Raw genomic sequence first — 22775 nt, forward strand, 5'->3', positions numbered from 1 at the left:
ACAATTATGATATTTGTGTAAAAACTTGCATAATTAATATAATATATATATTATGCATGAATCTGTATATAATTTTATGCAGATTAAAAAAAAGAAATAAATAACTCAATAATTAAATCATGTATAACTAATTTCAATATAATTTTTTCATAATTAACTCTAGCCTGTTGCTACTTGCTCCCGCACATCACGGACAAAATCAGAGAGTAATCTTTGGTGTCAGATGAGAAGCACATGATACATTAATTGTGAGACCAAAAAAATTATATTATCAAAAATCATAGGAAACTTTGTGTGTGTTTTTAATTAATAATGGACAAATTAAATAATGCACATAGATGAGGGAGTACATTAATATATGTTAGCTAGTTGACTTACTTTGTTCATTTTTTTATTTTATTTTTTTGTTTCTCCGATATCCATATTAGAGTTTGACTAAATTTAAATTCGTGCATTGTCGGGCAAACTAATTTATAGGGCCGATGGCACTTCCATCACGAGTTTTTTTCTACTTTGTCCAACTTTGTTGTTTTATTAATTATTTGTGTGTTCAATGCTCAATGGAATGAAGGAAAGTCATAACATAATTGGTAAAGTTATTGTCATGTGATTAAGAGGTTACGAGTTCGAAAAACTATGAAAACAATTTCTTGCAAAAAAATACAAGGTAACATTGTGTACACAATAGACTTCAAACCTTGTACATGTATATCAACCATATAGTATATATGAAGCATATATTATATTGTTTTGGTATACAATTTTCACATCCTAACACTAGAAAGGAATGTTGTCAAGTTATCCATTGCTTTAGAGCTAGCCACTTTCCCCATTGTCATCTCATTTAGCCTATCAATTCTTTCACTCATTCCATCATCCTCCATGACCTTTCTCAATCCTCCTTCCAAATCTTTCACTCCAAAACCATCAATCATGACCCCGATTCGCCATTTCTGAACAATATAAGCGCAGTTTACAAACTGATCACCCGCAACCGGATAACACATCAATCGTTTCTTGGACTGTATAGCTTCCATAGTCGAGTTCCATCCACAGTGCGTCAGATAACACCCTACACCTTCATGCTGTAGCACATCCATTTGTGGTGCCCATGACACAATCTTCCCTTGTTTTGAAATCCTCTCCAAATAGCCCTTTTGTAAACCTTGTCTCCATAATGGGCCTAACACCCAAATGAAAGGCCTTTTTGTTGCTTCAAGTGCCAATGCCAAACTATTAACTTTTGCTTCACCAATTGGACTCACCCAACTCCCAAAAGAAATATACAATACTGAATTAACAACTTGTTTATCTAGCCAATTCATGCAACTTAAATCTTCCTCCCAAAAACTTGAATTCTTGATTGTTACATGAGTGTTCAAAGGCCCAATTGGGAGTATTTTGGAATCAAAATTTGTTGTATTTTGGTCTTTATTATTGTGACATTCATCTTGAAAAGTGTTTATTAATAACCACTTGAGGGTTTTTGTTCTCTCCATTGTTCTTGTCCAAAACTTGAATCTTGAAATTCTTGCATTTGAATTTCCAATAAGCCATGGTAAATCTTGTAGTCTAATTGTAGGTTGATCAAATGAGTGGCAAATTGAATCATTGTGTAATGGACAACCTGTGGCATTGTCAATTATTGTTACTCATACAATTTCTCAATTAAAATAGATTATAATCATATTGAATGTTATAAAATTTAAACCATACACACAATTTTTATTATGAAAAAGGTTCAATTTTGTCCTCGTAACATCTGGATTTGCTTAATTTTGTTGTATGTTCATATGCTTATTATGAACAAATCATCTTATATTTTTCCTTTGATGACATCGTTCCAATGTGAAATAAGCAGATTGTAGGTTAATTCTGCATGTTTATTCGAGGATTTTTTTTAAAAAAAAATTTATCCTTTAGCTTTTGATTATAATTTTAAAATTATTCTTAATTAATTAAGAATAATAAAACACATGGAATAATGGTTATCATTGGTGGTTGCATGTGAACATAACAAATTATCCTTTAATCATGTATGCCAATTTCCAAGTTGAATAAATAAAAGAACAACAACAAAAAAACAGATTTAAAATAAAAACTTTATGAAATAAGTTATATTTTTTTTTTTAAAAAAAAAACATCATTTGATCATGAACCTCTTATGATTGACTTTAATATGACATCCAGTGGCAGAGCCAAAAATTTTAATAAGGGAGTTTAAAATCTGAGAAGTAAACACATAAACTAGTGAAAGGGGGTTCGACATCTATTATACATACCTAAAAAATAATTTTAACTATATATAAATAGTAATATTTTTCGCTGAGGGGTTCGGAACCCCTCATTATATGCTGTCTCCGCCCCTGATGGCATCATGTTAGAATGAGATAAGTTGACCTTGACCTAATCATTATTAGTACTATTTAATTACATTAATTAATTGCTCCTTAATCAAATTGTTTTTTTATTTGCTTTAAACAAATAACCAATCGACACGTATATATCAGCTTCTTGGATTCCTGAATAATCTGACTAGATATTTATGTTACAAGTTACTTGCATTAAAAGGCTAAGTATATTACTCAATTAAAATATTAATTTATACTATATACTACTTGATTCACATCAATCACAAATTTTATTTAGACACTCAAACAATTATTTATTCCAATGAATGTCTGAATACATGATAAAATGTTCTTACACTTTTAATTTAAATTTTGGGGGAAAATCATTGTGTACGTTCTCAAGTGTGCGCCTATTAAGAAGCATTTCCTTTAATTATACACATTAATCGCAATTGGAACAAGTCTGAGGTTTTATAACTTATTGAGGCTAATGTTAATGCATATAATTAAAAAAAAAAAAAGACACATTTGAAATGGTTAACTTATTTATGTAACGAGCATTTACGAATACACAAAAAATATTTACAATTTGAACCAAAAATCTCCACTCATAAAAATACTTTATTAACCTATGCAAGTCATAATATACAGTATAGTATATTAATTATTATTAAATAATCTGATTGTGTTTTTTAAAAAAATTACAATGATCAAGAAATTGAAAGAAAAATAAAGAAGGATCAATGAAAGAAATAAGTATATCTGAAAAAACTATTGATTGTGATAGGATGAAAATGATCCCTTTATGTTTTACTAGATGCCTCGAGTTTAAGTCTTGAACATGAAAAAAAAATCCCGACAAGGAGCACTTTTCCTTTCTTGGGTCTTACGTACATAATGATTAATATTAATTAGTCGATGCTCTAATGCAGGGATATATCAGCCGTCGAGTAAAAAAAACAATAAAAGAAAAAAACTATGTCTACAAAGATCATTGGGGGTTTGTGATGGGAAGAATATAGTCCCTTTATGTTAACATATAGGTCTCGAGTTGATAAAATCCTAGCAAGAAGCGCTTCTTCTTTTAATAGGCTTTACATGACACAATTCCTAATTAATACGTGAGAACGCTAAAGTGATTGAATATCAAACATCGCGTGAAATAAAACTCGAAAAAAAAGTATGAATATTACCTGTTTCAGAGATGATTCCATCATGTAACATTTCTGGAATTGAATTAATCAATTTATAAGTAGCTAACATGGCTGGCCAAAATCCAGCAACATGAACACCACACTTATTAGCAATTTCAATAGCCCATGAAGCAAGCAAATCAACAATTAAACACACAATTCCATCTTCTTGATCTCGAATTATCGTTTCGAGTTGACATGGCATGTAATTTTCCATAGACTTTTCTATCGCGAAGAAATCGCGACCTGAAGACGTTGTTAGTCCATCTTGATCTAGTCCATCTGAAATAGACATGATGGAAATATTCACATCTTTAGAGTCAATTTTTATGAAATTTGGAATTATAACTATTGGATTAATGCCATGATTAACTAGCAATGAAGCTAATTTAAGCATTGGTGTTACATGACCTTGTGCTGGATATGGAACTAGAAATACTTTGGACTTTTTTTTGCATTTCATGGTTTTTTTTGTTTTTTCTCTCTAAGTTTTTTTTTGTTTATAACTCTTAAAGGGACTCACTATGCAAGTCATAATATATAGTAGTTATTTGTGGTGTGTGTGTTTAAAATTTGGTGGGGGTGGGGGTCTAGACTAAGAGGTAGAGTAGGGTTGGAGGGAGGGAGTTGAATTAATATCTTTATCGAAAAATTATATCGTGCAAATTGTTTAGGATAATATCTTTTAGCTATATAAAAATTGTTGGATTTTTACTTGGCGATGCAACTTTTTTTCTTTTTTTTGAAGTTTATGAGTTTTAAATTTAGAAAAAGAAAGTTATTTGATTCTTGGTAAATAATTTGTATATACTAATTGATTTTTTAATATAAATACAAAATATGCACTAAAATCAGAGGCGAATCTAGGATTTTTCAAATATGGGTGCACCCAGAAAAATGTATTAAGTGGGAATTGATCCGAACATGAATGCACCAAGAAAAATGTATTCAGTGAGAATTGATTCTTAATCCTCAAGGTCAAAAGCTCAATATTTAACCATGTGGATCAGATAGACTTTTTATAGTACGAGTGTCAGAATATAATAATATATAAATTTTAAAAAATATGTACATAAAATATCTAGTTTTACGAAGAGACCATAAATTCCGATGCCCTATTTTTTACCGTTAGATTCGCCACTGACTAAAACTATTGTGTTTTGCATAGGGATGGATCCAAAGGTTAGCTTACGTGTTCAGAGGAATTCCATACATTTTGCTTATATTCATGAGTTTTATATCTTGAATATATTTCTATTTTTGCAGAATTCGTAAGTAAAATATTAACTCCGTCTCTAATTATAATATTCTAAATATATTTTTGACTCCATCACTTCGGATTACTTACTTTTGCAAGTGGCTTACACAATTGGATTTCTCTTTGCACGTGGCAACTTGCTTACAAAAAAGGAAATTAAAGCTTAAACAAACATTGGAGAATTAATTAATTCTTGATTAATTATAGAAAAAGGTTAGTATTAGGTACAATGGCACTAAAAGGTAATTAATGATACTCCCTCTCCGTTCCCTAATTACTTGTCTATTTTTCTTTTTTTAGTTATCTATGATTACTTGTCTATTTTGACAAATCAAGAAAGAACAATTATTTTTACCTATTATATCATCAATTAATTACTTTGAAAAATGTAAAACTTTTTGAAACTCTTTTAAGTTTTTAATTCATTCATTTCATAATTAATAGGGGTAAAATGGTAAACTCACTATGTCAATCATTGTTTTCTTAATAGGTGTGTCAATTCAAAAGTGGACAAGTAATTAGGAACAGTAGGAGTATTAACTAATAATGACATGTTTGGCCAAATTTCTCATAAGTAAAAAGTGTTTATTTTATTTGAGGTGTACGTTTGATTAATTATTTTTTTTATGAATAGTCGCAAAAGTTATTTTCCGATTTTGAAAAGATTTTTTTTTGTCCAGAAGCACTTTTGAAAGTTTGATCAAATATAAATTGTAATGATTAATATTAATAAAAATATTTTTCAAATTAATTAAGTAAATATAAATTATTATTCTCCAAAAATACTTCTGATGAAAATGCGTCAATTTTTTTAATAAAAAAAATAGCCAAACTATAGCTTGGTTGGTGCATAAAAAGCTCCAATCTATTGAGTATAACATACTTCTATCAAAGCAACGATTAAAAAAGGGCTAGTACCAACATGAGTTGTGGTGCACTGGTGGGAGTGTTTCACCATTAATTAGAGGTCTCGGGTTCGAGCCCTGGGTATGGAGAAAATCATGTTGGGAGCGTCACCCCCTAATGGGCCCTGCAGAGCGCGATCCAAATTTAGTCGGAGCTTCAATGTGGACTCCGAACACTGGATGGAAAATTAAAAAAGGGCTGGTCCGTCAAAAGTACAGTTCCTTTTGTATCAAAAAAGGAAAAAAAAACGTGAATATTTGGCCATCTAATTTATATACCTATATCAAAAGGAGATTAAAGTTTTTATTTTCTCTTTTCTCTTCCTTTTCAATAATAATAGTGTTTTGATTAAAAATAATAACATTTTGATCAACTTGCGCATATTAATTATTCTATCCAATATCTATTACACTTTATCAACCTAGAAATCGAATAAATATGCATCAAAATTGTTATCAAAACTATGTTCAAAGCAATAAATTAGAAATATAGGAAAAAAACACTTTGAGCCCATAATTTTTTTGTATGTTCTTAAAAAAATTAATCCACTTACTGTTGTTACAATTATTGAATTAATTCCTCTCAAAATCGAATGGAAGAAATATTCCAAAATTGTGGTAATACAAATTACAGAATTTTATCAAACTTAAATAACAAAGCAAATTACATGATATTTACTTTCCCTTTGAAAACAACATATAAACAAGGAGAGAAAAATTACATAACATGACACCTGCTCTTTTCTCAAACTCTTTAAAAGCTAGAAAAAAATAGTTATATATAAACACAATAATCTTCCTTTTTGTATCTAACGAGGTACAAAATTCATTTTTTTTTTTAAAAAAAAACATTTCTAATATTTCATTTTCCTTCATTTTATTTTCTCATTCACACCTTTACTCATCCCCAACAAAATAAAACTAAAAATGAAATAAAAAATAACACTAATATACTTTGGACCGCATAATTTAAATCAAAAGAAATCAAAGCTCAAAAGAGCTTTTTTTTTTTTCATGGGTGATTTCTGCATGCCACTTGCTGCCAAGCCACATAAAAGTTCAAAGGGCACATTTATTTTATATTATTTTAGGAACATGCGAATGTTGTGGCTATATAGATAGATAGATAAATTTACGTCGATATTAGACTCTTCAAAAATATTATCATATTTATATTGGATCTTTTAAAGGTATACTATTTGTAAAGGATTCAACACACACTTATCTTCATAGAGATAAATAATCTCTGCAAGCTTTTTGTTTCACTTTATAAATATACAGAAGAAAAAGAGTAAAAAATATCCTTAAATTATTTAAAATAAGTCAATTTTTATCTTTCTGTACGTCTTTTGCTAAAAAGTTCCTCGCCATTGTAAGTTAACAAGCTAAAAGATGTCCTTCAACTATTCAAATAGCTCAAAAATATCCTTCTTTCATACGATTGTTTCAAAACAAAAGAAAATGAATCAATTTTCCGCTTGAATACTCTTTGAAATTGAGCAATTTTGCAAACTCATTTAATCTTAAACTTTTTTAATTATATACTCGTTGAAATAATTTATAATTATAAAAATATCTAACGCATGTTACGTACGTTCTTCTAAAGATAGATAGAAAAGATTAGAAAGAATTTCAGAAAGTCATTCTTACCTTTCAAAAGCTGTGCGAAGTGGCCCCCAAAACAAAGAAATTATAATTATTTTTTTTTATTTCATATCTATTCAATCATCACTTATTTTGTGACGGAGAAAATATCGCCTCACTTAAATGCATAAATTAACCACGTGTTTAATTTGTTTCTTGAATTTGAGTCCACATCATTATTATATTGCTAAAGCTCTATGTCGGCAGAATAAAACATTTTAATTTGGGCAGCACACAAAATTTTGGGTAGAAAAATAAATTCGTCAAATGTTTACACTGAATCAATCACATACAAATAAATATTTATACAAAATTTTGCGTAGCGTTAGCAATGTACATCTACTACTATAGTATGATTGGTTCATCGTTTCAAATCATATGCTTTTTTTTCTTGTTAAATTTGCAGAAATTAATTGAAAAGAAAAATTTTATATGATACATCCAATCTAAAATAATGAAGCTACATAATAACTTGTAGACAATTTCAATAATTCTCTTTAATAAATTTGAATATTAATTGTTAAAAAAAAAGAACTAGGTCATAGATATTCTCTCATTATAACATGATTAATATTCAAGTCAACCCTAATTAGAGGTTATTATTCTTTAATTTTGAAGGATACTTAATTATATGACTTGGTAATGACCTAATTAATGGGCATGACTAAATCAACACATGTACGTTGGAGTTCTTGACTATTGGTGTTCACATTGCACAATAATTAAAGAATCAAGAATTTCGATAAGAATATTCAAGATTTAATATCTGTAAAATAATATGTATCTATAACGTAATATAATTGTTTGATAAAAATATATTAAATTGACGACCCTTAACCAAATATAGCTCTCAAATTAAGGGTAAAACAAGAGATATATTGTGATACACTAAAAAATTTCAAGAAACTAACATAATAATTGCATCATATATATGTTTGTTGGGAAAACGTTGTTCATGTTGGACTAATAGCCCGTTTGGATTGACTTTAAAAAAAGTAGCTTTTAAGTCAAAAATAAAAAGTCAAACTGAAATGACTTTTAAGTACAAAAAAAAAGAGTAGGGGGGAACCTATTTTTGGTTTCTGACTTATTTTAAGACATTTTTTACCTTGCCAAACACTTCGTAATTTATTTTAAGTTATTTTTTATATTTGTCAAACACTTCCAGAAGTCAAAAACTGACTTAAAAGTAGGTTTGACCAATTTTTAAGCCAATCCAAATGAGCTCTAAGTCAGTTCAAAGATATTTTTATTATGATATGAGATATTGTCTGTCTTATAACAAGTATGTACGTTTTTTTTTCTCAAAAAGTCGAGTATTTATATATCTTATATATCATTTCCTTTACCTTTCAATTACTATAATATATAATTTCGTTCGTGCGCAAGATTTCTTTTCAAACCAACTAAGTTTTACATGCCTATATTATCAAAATTCACAAGCTACTATAAATATATATAGTATAGTAGAAACCCGTATACAAAAATTAATTCACTTCGTGCCATCCACATCTATGAGTATTTAGTATTTACGATCATCGAATCTCACAACTTCTCCTTGTGTGTATACGTCTTCAAGCAACGGATAAAGATAGTCCTTCTCAGCTAACAATATAGGACTTTATACACACCTAATAATCCAATTCATACCTGATATTTAATTTGCATCAAACAAATAGGAAACTTCGTTTATTATGGATGAATATGTCATGATAATAATATAGAATTTGTTAGTATTAGGCTAATTGGATTGCTTAATTATAAAAGGCTCTAACTAATTTTTTGAGTGTGACACAAATTATTATTAATTAACTTCTTTAATTAGCTAGACTTCAAAAGAAAGAAACGTTAATTAGACTATCTAATTAAACTAAACTTTACTTTTGCAAAAGAAGTAATTAAGTTCAAAGTGTGAATTTAGGATAAATTAATTAGTAGTAATGTGATTAATTAATTAATTCAGTTTTTGGTGTTTGCATATGCAGAGACAACTTTGATAGCTTTTCTTTTTCACTTTATAGGAAAAAAAATTCCCACTTTATAGATCGTATTAGATTGTCTCCTTTTTTTCTAGCACATGCACTATTGGTTTGGTATGGTATGAATGGTACGGAATTTAAAATTTTAATTCGGTAATTTGGGTTTTTAATTTTTTTAGAAATATTATATCATTATCATGCCAAATTAATATGGTATGGTTCTGCAGTATTTTGTGATATGATAAAGTGGTATAGTTTGTTCAACTTCGATTTATATATACTTATATAATAGAGAATTATGACTTCAAATTTTTAAAAACGTCTCAATGATATAATATTAACACCTTACACATATGTAGAAATATATATTTTAAAAAGTAAAAGTAACTCCCTTTGTTATTAAATTACACAAAAGACATTCAATAAGATAAAAGTAGTTAAAGTTCCAACATCTAAATATTTAATTTTGTATTAATATTAGATCGTATATTTGTTAGTTTTATCATATTATTTATGAACTATTTATGTAACTATACACTTTGATACATATTCAATATTTTGATATTTTATTTATAAATGTCGAATATTGTATCAATTGATACCAATTTTTTTTCCAGGATATATACTATATATCACTCAAATACCATAATCCAAAAATCATGATATCAATTTTTTTTTTTAATTCGATACGATAATTAGGTATCTACCGTACCCTGCCACAACTATACTTGTTCATATATAGTTGAAATTTCAACCAAAAAATACTATTATCTATTCTTCCTTCCTTTTTTTTTTTCTGAGAAACGCAACGTTTTCAAATGAATATATAAAAAGTAAAAAAAAAAAGTTTTTTATATTTTGAAAGAAATAATCATGAACATGATAGATGACCAATCAACAATTGAATAATAATAAAATTATTGTACTTTTTAATCAAGTACATGAATCATTATAAATTTCATCATAATTAAATAGAGTTGAAGCCCCCACTTGTGGAATTCTCTCGATCAATCATTCATAACTAAATTATACCAACTTTTTTCCAATTATTGAATTATTAGTCTATATTTTTTATCACCATAATTAATTTTAAAAATCCAATTAAAATTGTAATTGTATCGCAAAAATTTATTTAATGGCATTTTTTTTTAATCTTTCTTTGTCTATTATTCACTTTTTCCTTGGCATGGAGAGTGGAGGAGTACCACATGACGCGGAGACAATTGATACAAAAAGCAAAGTTAAAATTTTAAGTTTATTGAATTAATTTTCCACTATTAATTTTGTCATTTATTTTCATATTTAAAACACTAGCTACAAATTACAATCTGGTGTCATAAACGCACAATTAATTTTGAATTTGCAATCATAATTAGTTTTGAAATACGTAAGTTCTTTGGTTTAATTCTACGTACGTACAATATAGCTAGTCATGAATTTATTAATAATTTATTGACGTCTTAAATTGTAATTAATACAATGTGAATATTTTTTGAAAATTTTATTTTAAAATATGTTCTTTTCTTTTTATAACATAAAAAATTTGAGAAAAAAAATGTCTTTTTGTGTAATTTTGTTTTTAACAATCAAATAAGATATAACATCTAATGCTATTAGATGTATAACAATCATCCAAAGTAGCAATTAAAAAAAATAATCAAACAAACGACACCATTATAAAGAGACCAAATTCTGTTTGTCTTTGAATTTTTTTTGGTCAAAGTATGACCTGTTTGGATTGACTTAAAAAAAGTAACTTTTAAGTCAAAAATAAAAAGTTAAACTGAAATGACTTTTAAGTTAAAAAATAAAAAGTAAGGGGAGACCTACTTTTGGTTTCTGACTTATTTTAAGTCATTTTTGACTTATTTTAAGTTACTTTTTATATTTGCCAAACACTTTCCGAAGTAAAAAACTGACTTAAAAGTAGATTTGACCGATTTTTAAGCCAATCCAAACGGGCTCTAATTCCATAGATGATATATGGTGAGAGTTTGACTAATGAACAACTTGTATTTTTCAAGTCCTACAATTCTTTTAAGAATTAAATAATTTATCAAGTGTTCAAGATTTTTTAAAAATCTTTTAAGTCACAAAAATAATACAATATCTTTTCATATATGCAATTTTTTTTACATACATGGACACATGGTTATATGTTTGAATCCCATAGGAAATTTTTTATAGTTTAAAATTGACAGGTTAATTTTTTAAGTTAAATATTAATAATTGAGTGATTTTTTAGTTATAAAAATAATTGATTGACTTTCTTAAAAAAGGTACACTAATTTGAGTAAGTTTTACCTTTTGAGTTGTGCCCAAATTAACCAACAATAGCACAAATAGCCATTTTAAAAAGAAATAGTTGAGGTTCATGAAATTTTGCGAGTAGAGTCGCTTCAAAATTAACTTTAACAAATTATAGATATGTGTAAAAAATTTGGCTTACCGAACCTAATTTAATAGTAATAGTATGAAGTTGACATTTATGATTGAACTTTAAGCATATACTAATTTTGTACATCTTTGATAAAAAGTTCTATTTTCACCACAAACAAACAGATAGATAGGGATGGGAGCATTCTCTCATAGGGATGTCAATTGGATGGCATGGAGCGGAGCAGGGGCCAGAGGGGACGGATTGAACTTAATCAATAAAATTTTTAGTCCGTCTCACCTTACTCCGCATAATATTTTTTTTCATTTTCAATTCACCCTACGCTGCATCACATGAATATGTGCATCATAATTGTTTAGTATTTTTTTTTTCTAGTTAAGTTTGGTACTATAAATAAAATTCATAAAAATAAATTCATTTTTTTTATTAAGTTGTATTAATAAGTGATTTAAAATTTTATTTTTTAGAGGTCAACTCGGAAACATGTAAGAAATTGTATTTTATTTTATTGAACCATTTTCATTTACTATCTTGAATATCTTAGTACCTTTAAAGAAATTATCTAAATAAATAAAGTTTTATCACTCTTATAATATGTAAACAATTAAAATTAAGTTTGAACCCACATGAAACCACATATACTCGCAATCCGCCCCACATCATTTTTTTAAAAACCCACTTCAAACCCCCCCGCACAACCTTAAACCGCCCTACGCCGCTCCGCATGAATCTGTCCATCATGATTGTTCAGTATTTTCTTTTTTCTAGTTAAGTTTGATACTAAAAATAAAATTCATAAAAATAAATTCATTTTTTTCATTAAGTTGTATTAATAAGTGATTTATAATTTTACTTTTTTGAGGTCAACTGGAAAACATGTGAGAAATTGTATTATTTTTTATTGAACCATTTTTATTTACTATCTTGAATATCTTAGTACCTTTAAAGAAATTATCTAAATAAATAAAGCTTTATCACTCTTATAACATGTAAACAATTAAAACTAAGTTTGAACCCACATAAAACCACATATACCCGCAAGCCGCCCCGCATAGCCTTAAATCCACCCCACTCTGCATCCGCCCCACCCCATTGTCATCCCTTCTCTCTCATATAACAAGTGAAATTTGGACCACCAATATGGATTTTAGTACAGTGGTGAGACTGTTCCACCCTTAATCAGAAATTCGGGTTTAAATTTTGGACATGAACAAAATCTTATTGGGAGCAACATCCTCAAATAGGTTTTATAATATACGATCTAAATTTAATCGAAACTCTAATACAAACACAAAATAAAATAAAATTTGGGCCATTACTAGTCCTTATCTTACTTTATTATCCACACAAATATCTTATCTTATTGTCAGCCAACACACAAAAAGAGAAACAAGAAATCAGAATACCTAATCTAAGCTCAAAATTGAAACTAAAAAGCAAAAAAACAACAACAAAAAGACACACACACACCAAAAAAAACACAAAAATAATGGATGGGATTCAACAATTAGGACTTCCAATACTTGGAATTATAGCAGCAGCTGCTGTTACATTTTATGCAGTCAGCTTCTCAGAAATTAGAGAGGTATGCTAAATTTATTCCAATTCTTCTTCCTTATTGAACTTCTATAATGCGGAGCCAGAATTTTACCAAAACGTATTTTTATATTATGTTGTTTGATTTTTTTAAAAAAATGTCGACATGTGAATGTTAAATCCTCCAAAATAGTTTTTTTTAGTTCACTAATCTTTGGAGGATTTGACACAAAGATAGAGCTAGCATTCTGATTAATAATTCGACCGAGGCCAATAACTTTGATAAAAATGTTGTTAAAAAATCAACTTAATATGTATAAATAATTTTCTTTTTTTGGGAGAATTCACTAATATTTGGAGGATCTGACATAAGGGTAGAGCTATCATTCTGATTACTAGTTAGGCTGGACCTAATCGCTTTTTTATAAAAAATCAACTTAATATTTATAAATAATTTATCAAGAGCTTAATAACTTTTTTTTATTTAAAATTAGAATTGAACGATATGAGTGTGGAAACAATTTTGAATACTCCGGACAATATATCTAATATATACAATGTGATTTTTCAGCAAAAAAGATTCAGATGAACCCCTTTTGCCCCTACTTATAACTTAGTGAATATGTGTGTTTAATACCAACAAGGGTTGTGGTGGAGTGGTAAGTACTCCTTCATCCTTAATTAGGAGGTCTCGGGTTCAAGCACCCTTGGGTATGGAGTCGCCGTTGTTAGGAAGCGATTTACCCCCAATGTGGGACTTCTCGTTGCGAATTTGGATTTAGTGGGACTTCAATGTTGCTACTTACTGCACACCGGATGAAAAATAAAATAAAATGTGTGTTTAATAATTGCAAATTGCAATCATTTTTTTATTTTTTATTTGGAAATTGTAGAAATCATTAAGAGATTATGAGGATGGAGAAGAATCTGAAAGTGGTGGATTCAAGTATGTTAGCTCTAGCGAAAGGAGAGCTAGAAGAAAAGCTGATAAACAGAAACCAAAATCGTGATTTTTTGTTGCTCATATTTTTATTACATTTGTTGTCGTTGGAATCAAAGACGAATTCAGAATTTAATTTTTATGGATATTCGAGATACCACTAAATCTGTACTAATTGAGTTATTGAGTTCGAAGTTTAATATTTATTATTTTAACTACCTTGCTTGTTTTTTTTTTTTTCGTAAGAGATGAAATATGAGCGAATTGGATCAAACTTGACTTAGACAAAACAAGTCAAATTTTAAAAAGGTTATGATTCAATACGCTTAAAGTTTGGTTGGATCAAAATAGATTTAGGTCAAATAATCGGTCATAATTCAACTTAACTTATCTAGCATGTCCTGACCGTCATACATTATGACCGATTGTTTGACCTAGTTTATTTTGTTAAAAAGTTAAAAACTTAGCTTCAAATATTTCTTTTTTCTTTGAATCTCAACCAAATGATGTCCAAGCACGTTTAGATGATTAAAAGAAGAGAGGTAAAGAACAATTGATTTTGATTGATGACCAAAATAAAACTAGTCTAACAAAGCCAACTAGTATGAGATCATGACTTTGAATAATCAAACGCCTATCGCGAGTCACTAGAAAGTCAAATGACTTTCTTAGCCAACAACTCATAAGCCTAGTTAACAATATACAAAACAATTTGACTTGTATTTTTTTTACTCTTTTTTTCCCCATGAGCTCTTTTACTTCTTTTGAGACTTGAGTTCTTCCACTCTATTTTCAGTATCCTTCAATGCTTTCCCATATTTGATTATCAACTGCAAAAAAAAAACACAAACGGTTTTAATCGTTTTTCAGCTTTTGTGGAACAACGACATTCCCACCGTGTTCTCACTAATAGGGTCTGGAGAGAGGGTAGTGTGTACGCAAACTTACTTTACCTTATGAACATAGAGAGGTTGTTTCTGATAGACTATTTCAACTTTCATGGAACGTTTAATGTTCATAGTTGTTACAAACATGACGTTGTTGTGTTTATGTCATGTGACAAACACAACAAACCGAGTTCTAAGGTTATTGAGCAAGAAACCGAGGGAACTAGCATTGAAATTACCTCATCAATTTCTTCCAGACTAAGAATGTAGGGAGGAGACATCATTATGTTATCACCAGCAACGCGTACCAACACTCCATGCTTCTCACACTGTGCTCCAAAATATGCACCGATACCTATGGAAAGAACGAAGGATAGGTCAAAATGAGATTAGAGTTTCAACTTCATCTCGGATAAGATGAAAGAGCGAAAACATACCCCATTCAGGAGGGAAAGGATCATTAGGAGATTTGTTATCTGTAAACTCTGTACCATGTAGCAAACCAGTTCCTCTTATCTGGAAAAAAAAGATCGAAAAGTGAGCTAATAAAATGAACGTTAGGTAGTTAAGACGTTTGAACTGATTCTATCGCGATGATTACTGTACCTCCCCGATTATGGGACTATCAGAAAACACTTTCAGACTTTCTTGGAACTTTGGTGATATTCTGTTTACTTGCTCAACAATATTTCTTTCCCTGTAACGAATTCGAGTCTTTTCAGTGCTTAAAGCAATAGTAAGTACAACACCCCTAGCTAGTTGTGAAACCACTATTTTCTATGTTGCTCAGACTCTAAAAAATGTTGTCATGCACTCGGATCAGACATTCACATGTTGATATTTTTGATGAGTCCAAGCAACATAGCTATTTTGACATATTTCTTTCAGTCCATATCTACAAAAGGTTGAAAATCATAAAAGAAAAGTCGCGTACTTGTAGATCTTCAGTGTTTCCAAGGCAACTGCACACGAGACAGGGTGCCCCGAGTAAGTAAATCCATGGGAAAATGTACCTATTGAGGAAAACAAAGTTAGGAACAAACTTGGTTACCCAAGAAACAGAGGATTTGACGTCTTATCGAATGGACAATGTACTCACCGAGCTTGTTGCTTTGAGAATATATGACATCAGAAACTTCTGGGCTTACAAGGACAGCCCCAATTGGCATATATCCGGAGGAAAGAGCCTGAAAGTGTAGTTAAGAGAGACGGATTCAGAATCCTGAGTACACGTTATAATATGCGTAGATTGGATAGAGTTATATGAATATCTCTACCTTTGCTACAGAGACAAGATCAGGTTTAATGTTGTACTTATCACATCCGAACATTGTCCCGAGCCTTCCAAATCCACATATAACCTCATCCGCGATGACAAGAATGTCGTACTTCTTTAGTACAGCTTGGATCTAAGAATGAGTAGGATGTAAAATTCATAGTAGTTATTCTTTCCTCATCCAAATTTTTTTGAAAGTTCAACGAAAACTAACCTTTTCAAAATAGGTCGCGGGAGGAGGTATGACACCTCCTGCCCCCATGACTGGTTCCGCAATGAAAGCAGCTATCTAAGTGTCAACAAGTACATTAATCGGAACATCAGTTCATCGTCCATATATAATGCATAGGAAACAGGAAAACATGATCAAAGTTGATAGAAGTTACTGTTTCAGGTCCCTCTTTGAGTATGAGATTTTCCAAATTATTCGCCAATCTTGTCGAGAACTCCTCTTCCGTCTCACCTGACATACACATAACATACACATTTTTCGTAAAATAGTTCATGTTCTGCACTCTGACTGATCTATATAAGATACAGATAAAATAACAAGTATGTAATAATAAAGACCTGGCTGATGAAAGCGCCAATAATGAGGACAGTCAGTGTGCAGAACAAACGGAGCTGGTAGATCGAATTGTTGATGTAAGGCAGGAAGACTGCAACAGAAAATATTAACATAACAGATACTTCAAACGAATAATTGATTGCTCGGAAAGGATTAGTATATTACCCAGAGAGACTGGCGGAAATGAGAGTTGATCCGTGGTATCTGTTTGAAGATGACAAGCATGAAGATTATGTTAGACAAACATAAAACAACACAACACATACAAAAAAAGCAGGGGAGTTGAGGAATAAGATTACGATTTTGTTCGAGCAATAAATTTCTTTTTGTCTGGCCTCCCGAGTGCATTGTTGTAATACCATACCAGTTTCACCTACATATCGAAACGTAAGGATCAAAAGTTAGTTAATACCCTAAAAATCATTCCTCAAAGAGACGTATCCTTGAGTTAGCTAACCATAGCATTTACTCCCTTCGTCTCAATTTGTTTGTCTTACTCATTCCCAAAAGAATATCTATCACTTTTCTTTTCTGACAACTCTTTAGTTCTAACTTTTCACATGGTCAATAAAGAGCATTTTGGTACATATTACATATCTTTAGTTTAAAACCACAAGATTCAAAAGTCTTTTTTACTTTCTTAAACTCCGTGCCAAGTCAAAATCAACGGAGGGAGTATTACTTAGCAGGCTAATTGTGTAACAACCTGTGTGTCATTGGCTTCTGATCCGCTGTTTGTGAAGAAAGCCTTCGCCATTTTATTTGCAGTAAACAGATCTAGGAGTTCCTTCGCGAGATCCTGTATGTTCGAAAATAGAATCAGTATGATATCTAAGTAAAACTTAGCGAAATATGGACAGTGAGGAGACTTCTTTTATCTTTCATGATGAGTTTTACGTACCAAAGAAGGTTTTGTGCTACGGTTCCAAAATGAATGGTAAAAGGGCAACTCGTTGAGTTGTTTAGTTGCGGCTGCAACAAGACGAGGCTCATTTCCACCTACAATAATGTGTAACAAGACATCTATGTGTTAAATATTTGGAAGAAACAGCGATATATGAAATGTAACGCAGACAAGGACTCTGAGTACCTAAAGATGTGCACCACAAACCAGCTAGAGCATCGAGGTACTTCTTCCCGTTAACGTCATAGACATAAGAACCCTATGACAAGTTGCATAAAATCTGTTAAACACCGAATTCAGTAACTTCTCTAGACAGAGAAAGATACGAATCTAACCTCGGATTTTTGTATGACTAAAGGTTCCAAATCAGTAGTATGCCATCCTGCAGTGAAGGGTGCCAACATATCATGCCCCTTATATCTGCAAATGTCAAGACATTTGATTACTCACAAATTCGTTAACTTGTTTGAGAGACGCTATATACATTTTAGACTGCACGCGTATTGTTGGTATATAATTGCAGCGTTCTTGGTAAAGGGTCAAAAACACACCTGAATGATTATCGAAACAAGCCTCAACTATCAACTGTTCCCTGTTCCTACCTGAACGATGGTGATATTTCAGGTAGGAAAAGGGAACAACTAATGTTGAGGTAGGAAACTTGAAAAAACGTGATACTTCAGGTGTGTTTTTGATCATTAACTCATAACAATGTATAATGTTCACGATAAATGAAGATAGAGACTCAAGTAGTTAAGAAAGGAAAACAAAATTCACCCTCTAACATCAGTTGCTGAAATGTCATTCTTCAAAGATGTCTCAGTGCTACTCCATCTGACCTGTATTTGATCACTAACGATTTGTTTCTGCAAATTGCTAACAGCAGAGATATGCTTTACATGAGGACCAACCTGTAAAACTCGATAAATTAGGAACCATACATACCAAACAGATATATAGATTGATCAAGAACAATGATAAAGGCCCTAAAACTGTTTGTTTAACATACAAAACGGTAAACTACAGATGTTTTAAGTTTCTCAGGAGATCCATGACATATCGTTCTGTCTATTAACGAAGATAATTTGATCTTCGAGTCTAAACAAACTGTGAAATGACCTGATTCACAGTTGATTATACCACATTCTCCAAAGTGAAACACATAACAATCGTCCGTCCATATCAAAAGCACAACAATTTTGGAAAGTCCGAGCTGTGTTGAATTTGAACTTTAACCAAGTTGGGAGGTCAACTATATGAGTCCTCAATCAATAGGAGAGCCAGAATTCTCACTAAGGAGGTTCGTTCAACATGTATACTATACATACATAAAAAAATTAAAAATTTAACAATGTATAAACAATATAATTTTCCACCGAAGTAGGTTCAGATAAACCCCCTTGGCCCTACCTCGCTCCACCCTGGTCCTCAATGACCATATCGCTCCATTTAAACATGTCTCAATCCAAAATGACTACAAGTTATCCATTAAGCTTCAAGAATACTCAGAGGCAGGGGAGGACCTACAAGCTTATCTACGCATTCAACAGAACCAAGTAGCTTTGACCCATAATCCAATAAACGCATGACCTCGAAATCCTAACTTTGCCTCTACTTGGGAGGATCATTTTAAAGTTTAAAAAAAACATAAAAAGGAGCAAACTTTACAATGAAACGCATTCAAGAACCAAAAAAAAAATCCCCTTTATACAATTATACCAATATAGCATAATTCAACAAAGATTTTAATAAATAAATTTAAAAAATTCACATAAACCTAAAAAAAAAATAAAAAATCCCAAGAAAAGCCATAGTACAAACCTGATTGGTGGCTGCTACAATTCCAGATCCAATTAAATTAGTAATCTTGGCCATTAATTTCCCTTCAAGAAAATTCTTGAAAAATTATAAAATAATTATAACACAAAAACCTCCCTCTTTCTATATGTTCCCTCTTCCTTAAAGTTTTAATAATTATAAGATTTTATATAAGTTGAAGAGAACAAAGAAAACAAAGAAATTAGAAAGAATAGCAATTGACAAGTGATAACATATGACTCAACTTATCTTGTCTTGTCCTAAAAATTGTATAAAAATCAGTATTTATATATGGACAAAAAAATTGTAAATGTTATAAATCCTCATTCATCGGATATTCAAACAATTTTTTTTTTAAGGTTTGTATTATTTTTGGGAGGGAGAAAAACCACAGACTTAATATACATTGAATTTGGACACTTAGTCATACTTTTTTTTGTAATTTATGTTGTTTGAATTTGTAATGTACATTGAATTTGGACACTAGTCATACTACTTTCTCCGTCTCATAATATTTGATTACTTACTGAATCAGGGTAAAATTAGTTAAATTTTTCTCATTTTACCCTACAATTAACGTGGCTTTTGAAAATCAAAGAATTTTTTTTAAGAGGCTAATTAATATGAACAAAGGGCAAATAGTAAAGTTGATCAATCTATTAATGATTTCTTAATCACCGTGTAAAATAAAAAAGTGTCCATCTAATATGATAAAGAGGGCGTACTTTTTTGTATTAATTTATGCGGCAATGTTTGAATTCTGAGAGTCAAATAAATTGTTTTGACTGTAGTTTTTTTTTTCTCTGTGTTTTAGAGATTTTGAGTTATTAATTATTGTGACTTGTAGTAAATTTCTTTTATGTACTTTAGTATTTCTTTTAATTTTTATAATAAATTTTAACTTTTGAAATCAGAATGGTGTCACGTAAATTGAAATGGATGAATAGTAAATTTAGATGAATCATCCTCAAAATCTTAATATAGAGATACTTCAGGTACATTGTATCTGGTCATTAATCATGGTATTGTTCTTTGTACTAATACAAAAGCATAAGGTACAATTCAAATTTAGTTAATTTGCATGGATCAAATTCTTTTAACAAATACTAGCCTACATTTTTGTGTCATAGGTGAGAGTTCGATTCTTCTCCTTATTAAAAAAAAAAAAGCGTAAATAAATATTTATATAGTCTGGTCACTTATAATTGCATATGTATATCATTAATTAGTGATTAGATAAAAATGGTAACTAATATACTATTACCGATTAAAATTGTATTAAAAGTAAAGTAAGAATCTTTACACTAAAATCAATTATCATTAAATTAGTGACAGATAAGAATGGTAACTAAGTATATGCTATTACATATTAAAATTGCATTAAAGTAAAAATCTTTACACTAATATTAATGTAATATTTTATATGCACAAAAGTAAATATAAAATCACGCATCATATTTAGCATAACATGTTGTAGACACTAAAAATTTGTGGGAATATGTAAGACATGTTCAATTCTAGTTGGGACTCTATCAAATGTATTCGATTTCAAATAGAATTTTTGGAAGCTATTCGATCTATCATTAACCTTAATTTATGCCTATATAAAAGGTATTATATTCCCTTGAGAGACATCTCGAATATTTCGCAAATTTATAGAATATTCATAAAGAGATCAAATTCAAATTATCCTAGTTCGAGAAATACGTCATTAACAACCCTCGAATCTTAATCAATTCTCGAGAGAGAAGAATCAATGGAGGAACAGATTTAAAACCATAATGTTTATCAATAAAACTATGTTTCTTCATATTTTATTTGTGATTGCAATTTATTTTTCTGTCACTTAAAATTTATTATAAACACATGTCATAATAATAATAAAATAAGAAGATAGTATGAAAGTGATATTAACTAGGGGTGTTCACGGTTTGGATAAAAACCGATCCAAACTTAAAAATCAAACCAAACTGATAAAATAAAACCGATTTTATTTGGGTTTGATTTGGTTTAGTTTTAGATTTTAGAAAACCAGTAGTATTTGGTTTGGTTATGATTTTATTCAAAAAAAAACAAAGAAATAACCGAACCGATGAATTATATACATATAATTTATTAATATACATACTTAATATATTGTTTTTATAAACAATTTTAAAGATCTTATATATGTTTTCATTAAAATTTCTTTTTACTTTACTTATTGAAAGCCCCAAGGTGAAAACATTTATCTTATTGATTTCATTTATATGAGTGTCTATGACAATCTTTGTGGGACTAAAAATGTTATGGTCTCCTCCTTCTAGGCCAATATAGTGAATTTTAAAGCTTTATTGATAGTAAATTCAATGATCGAAAGGTTGGTAATTTAAGTCATTCTAACTATTTTTTGTTTTGAATGGATTGTTGTCACTTTTTTCACATTTTGAATGAATTGTTTCTTTTATTTTGTGTATGGTTAATAATCGAATAACCGAACCAAACCAAACCGAAACTGATAACCAGCAAACCGATAAATGTATATTATATTTTGTTTGGTTTGGTTTTGATAATTTTAAAATCGATTAAGTTGGTTTGATTTTGATTTTGACCAATAACCGATCTAAACCGACCCGTGAACACCCCTAATATTAATAATAGTGAATTATGAAGATTATTATAGTAATATAAATTAAATGTGTTTTATTAAGTATATATAAAAAGGAATAGAGAAAGATTCCATAATTAGGTAAGAGGTAAAGAATCTTTCCAACAGATTACTCTAATTGATCCTAATATTATATGATGAATATCCTTAGATAATATTATTTTATTTTTATAATATTCTTAACACTTTGTATTCTATCTTTAATAATAAATATTCCTCTTTAATTTATATGTGGCTTGTGCAGGATGCTAGTTAAATTATTATATGAATAGGAATTATACACGTATTCTCATGAGTCATGAATATTTAAGTTTAAAAAAATTAGAAAAACAAAAAAAAGTGGCCAATGTCTAAACTATTAACATTTCATCCCATATGAATGTATTAAATATATGTCCATATGGTTCAAAATAAAATAGACTAATTATATAGTGTAATATCTTTTAAGTGATTTAGTTTACAAAATAACCT

The 22775-nt window shown here is 29.7% G+C and overlaps 3 protein-coding genes across 3 annotated transcripts in view; 1 reads left to right on the plus strand and 2 right to left on the minus strand.

Annotated features, from left to right (window-relative positions):
* The window catches only part of LOC125863008 (uncharacterized), a 36199-nt gene extending 21812 nt beyond the window's left edge, over positions 1–14387 (plus strand). The window contains exons 2-3 of the mRNA XM_049543145.1: positions 13214–13313; positions 14158–14387. Coding sequence (XP_049399102.1) covers positions 13218–13313; positions 14158–14274 — 213 coding nt within the window. The 5' untranslated portion in view covers positions 13214–13217 and the 3' untranslated portion in view covers positions 14275–14387. The remainder of the gene's footprint in view (positions 1–13213; positions 13314–14157) is intronic.
* On the minus strand, positions 697–4033 carry LOC125863006 (UDP-glycosyltransferase 82A1). The gene is made up of 2 exons (XM_049543143.1): positions 3545–4033; positions 697–1627 (listed from the first exon to the last, which is right to left on the minus strand). Exons 1-2 carry the CDS (start codon positions 4005–4007, stop codon positions 765–767), a joined length of 1326 nt encoding a protein of 441 aa, XP_049399100.1. The 5' UTR covers positions 4008–4033; the 3' UTR covers positions 697–764.
* A 438-nt stretch (positions 14388–14825) lies between the features above and the next one.
* Positions 14826–19937, minus strand: LOC125863002 (gamma aminobutyrate transaminase 3, chloroplastic). Its single transcript, XM_049543140.1, has 18 exons — positions 19661–19937; positions 18617–18750; positions 18175–18259; positions 18026–18098; positions 17837–17934; positions 17642–17734; positions 17235–17308; positions 17101–17139; positions 16938–17026; positions 16754–16830; positions 16582–16656; positions 16369–16500; positions 16191–16278; positions 16026–16104; positions 15698–15788; positions 15529–15607; positions 15331–15446; positions 14826–15034 (listed from the first exon to the last, which is right to left on the minus strand). The coding sequence occupies exons 1-18, from the start codon at positions 19712–19714 to the stop codon at positions 14960–14962; spliced, it is 1551 nt and encodes a 516-aa protein (XP_049399097.1). The 5' UTR covers positions 19715–19937; the 3' UTR covers positions 14826–14959.
* Positions 19938–22775: the final 2838 nt, after the last annotated feature.

Source organism: Solanum stenotomum, chromosome 4, assembly GCF_019186545.1.
Source record: "Solanum stenotomum isolate F172 chromosome 4, ASM1918654v1, whole genome shotgun sequence".
In the NCBI taxonomy this organism is placed as follows: Eukaryota; Viridiplantae; Streptophyta; class Magnoliopsida; order Solanales; family Solanaceae; genus Solanum; species Solanum stenotomum.

Excerpts from the sequence above, each read along its gene's own strand:
- LOC125863002 (XM_049543140.1), bottom strand. The coding sequence starts at position 19,714 with ATGGCCAAGATTACTAATTTAATTGGATCTGGAATTGTAGCAGCCACC. Across the intron at positions 18,099-18,174 it reads TAGTCATACAAAAATCCGAG|GGTTCTTATGTCTATGACGT; the intron begins GTTAGATTCGTA and ends AACTTGTCATAG. Across the intron at positions 17,140-17,234 it reads TTTATTGCTCGAACAAAATC|ATACCACGGATCAACTCTCA; the intron begins GTAATCTTATTC and ends ATCTTCAAACAG.
- LOC125863006 (XM_049543143.1), bottom strand. The coding sequence starts at position 4,007 with ATGAAATGCAAAAAAAAGTCCAAAGTATTTCTAGTTCCATATCCAGCA. Across the intron at positions 1,628-3,544 it reads TGGAATCATCTCTGAAACAG|GTTGTCCATTACACAATGAT; the intron begins GTAATATTCATA and ends ACAATGCCACAG.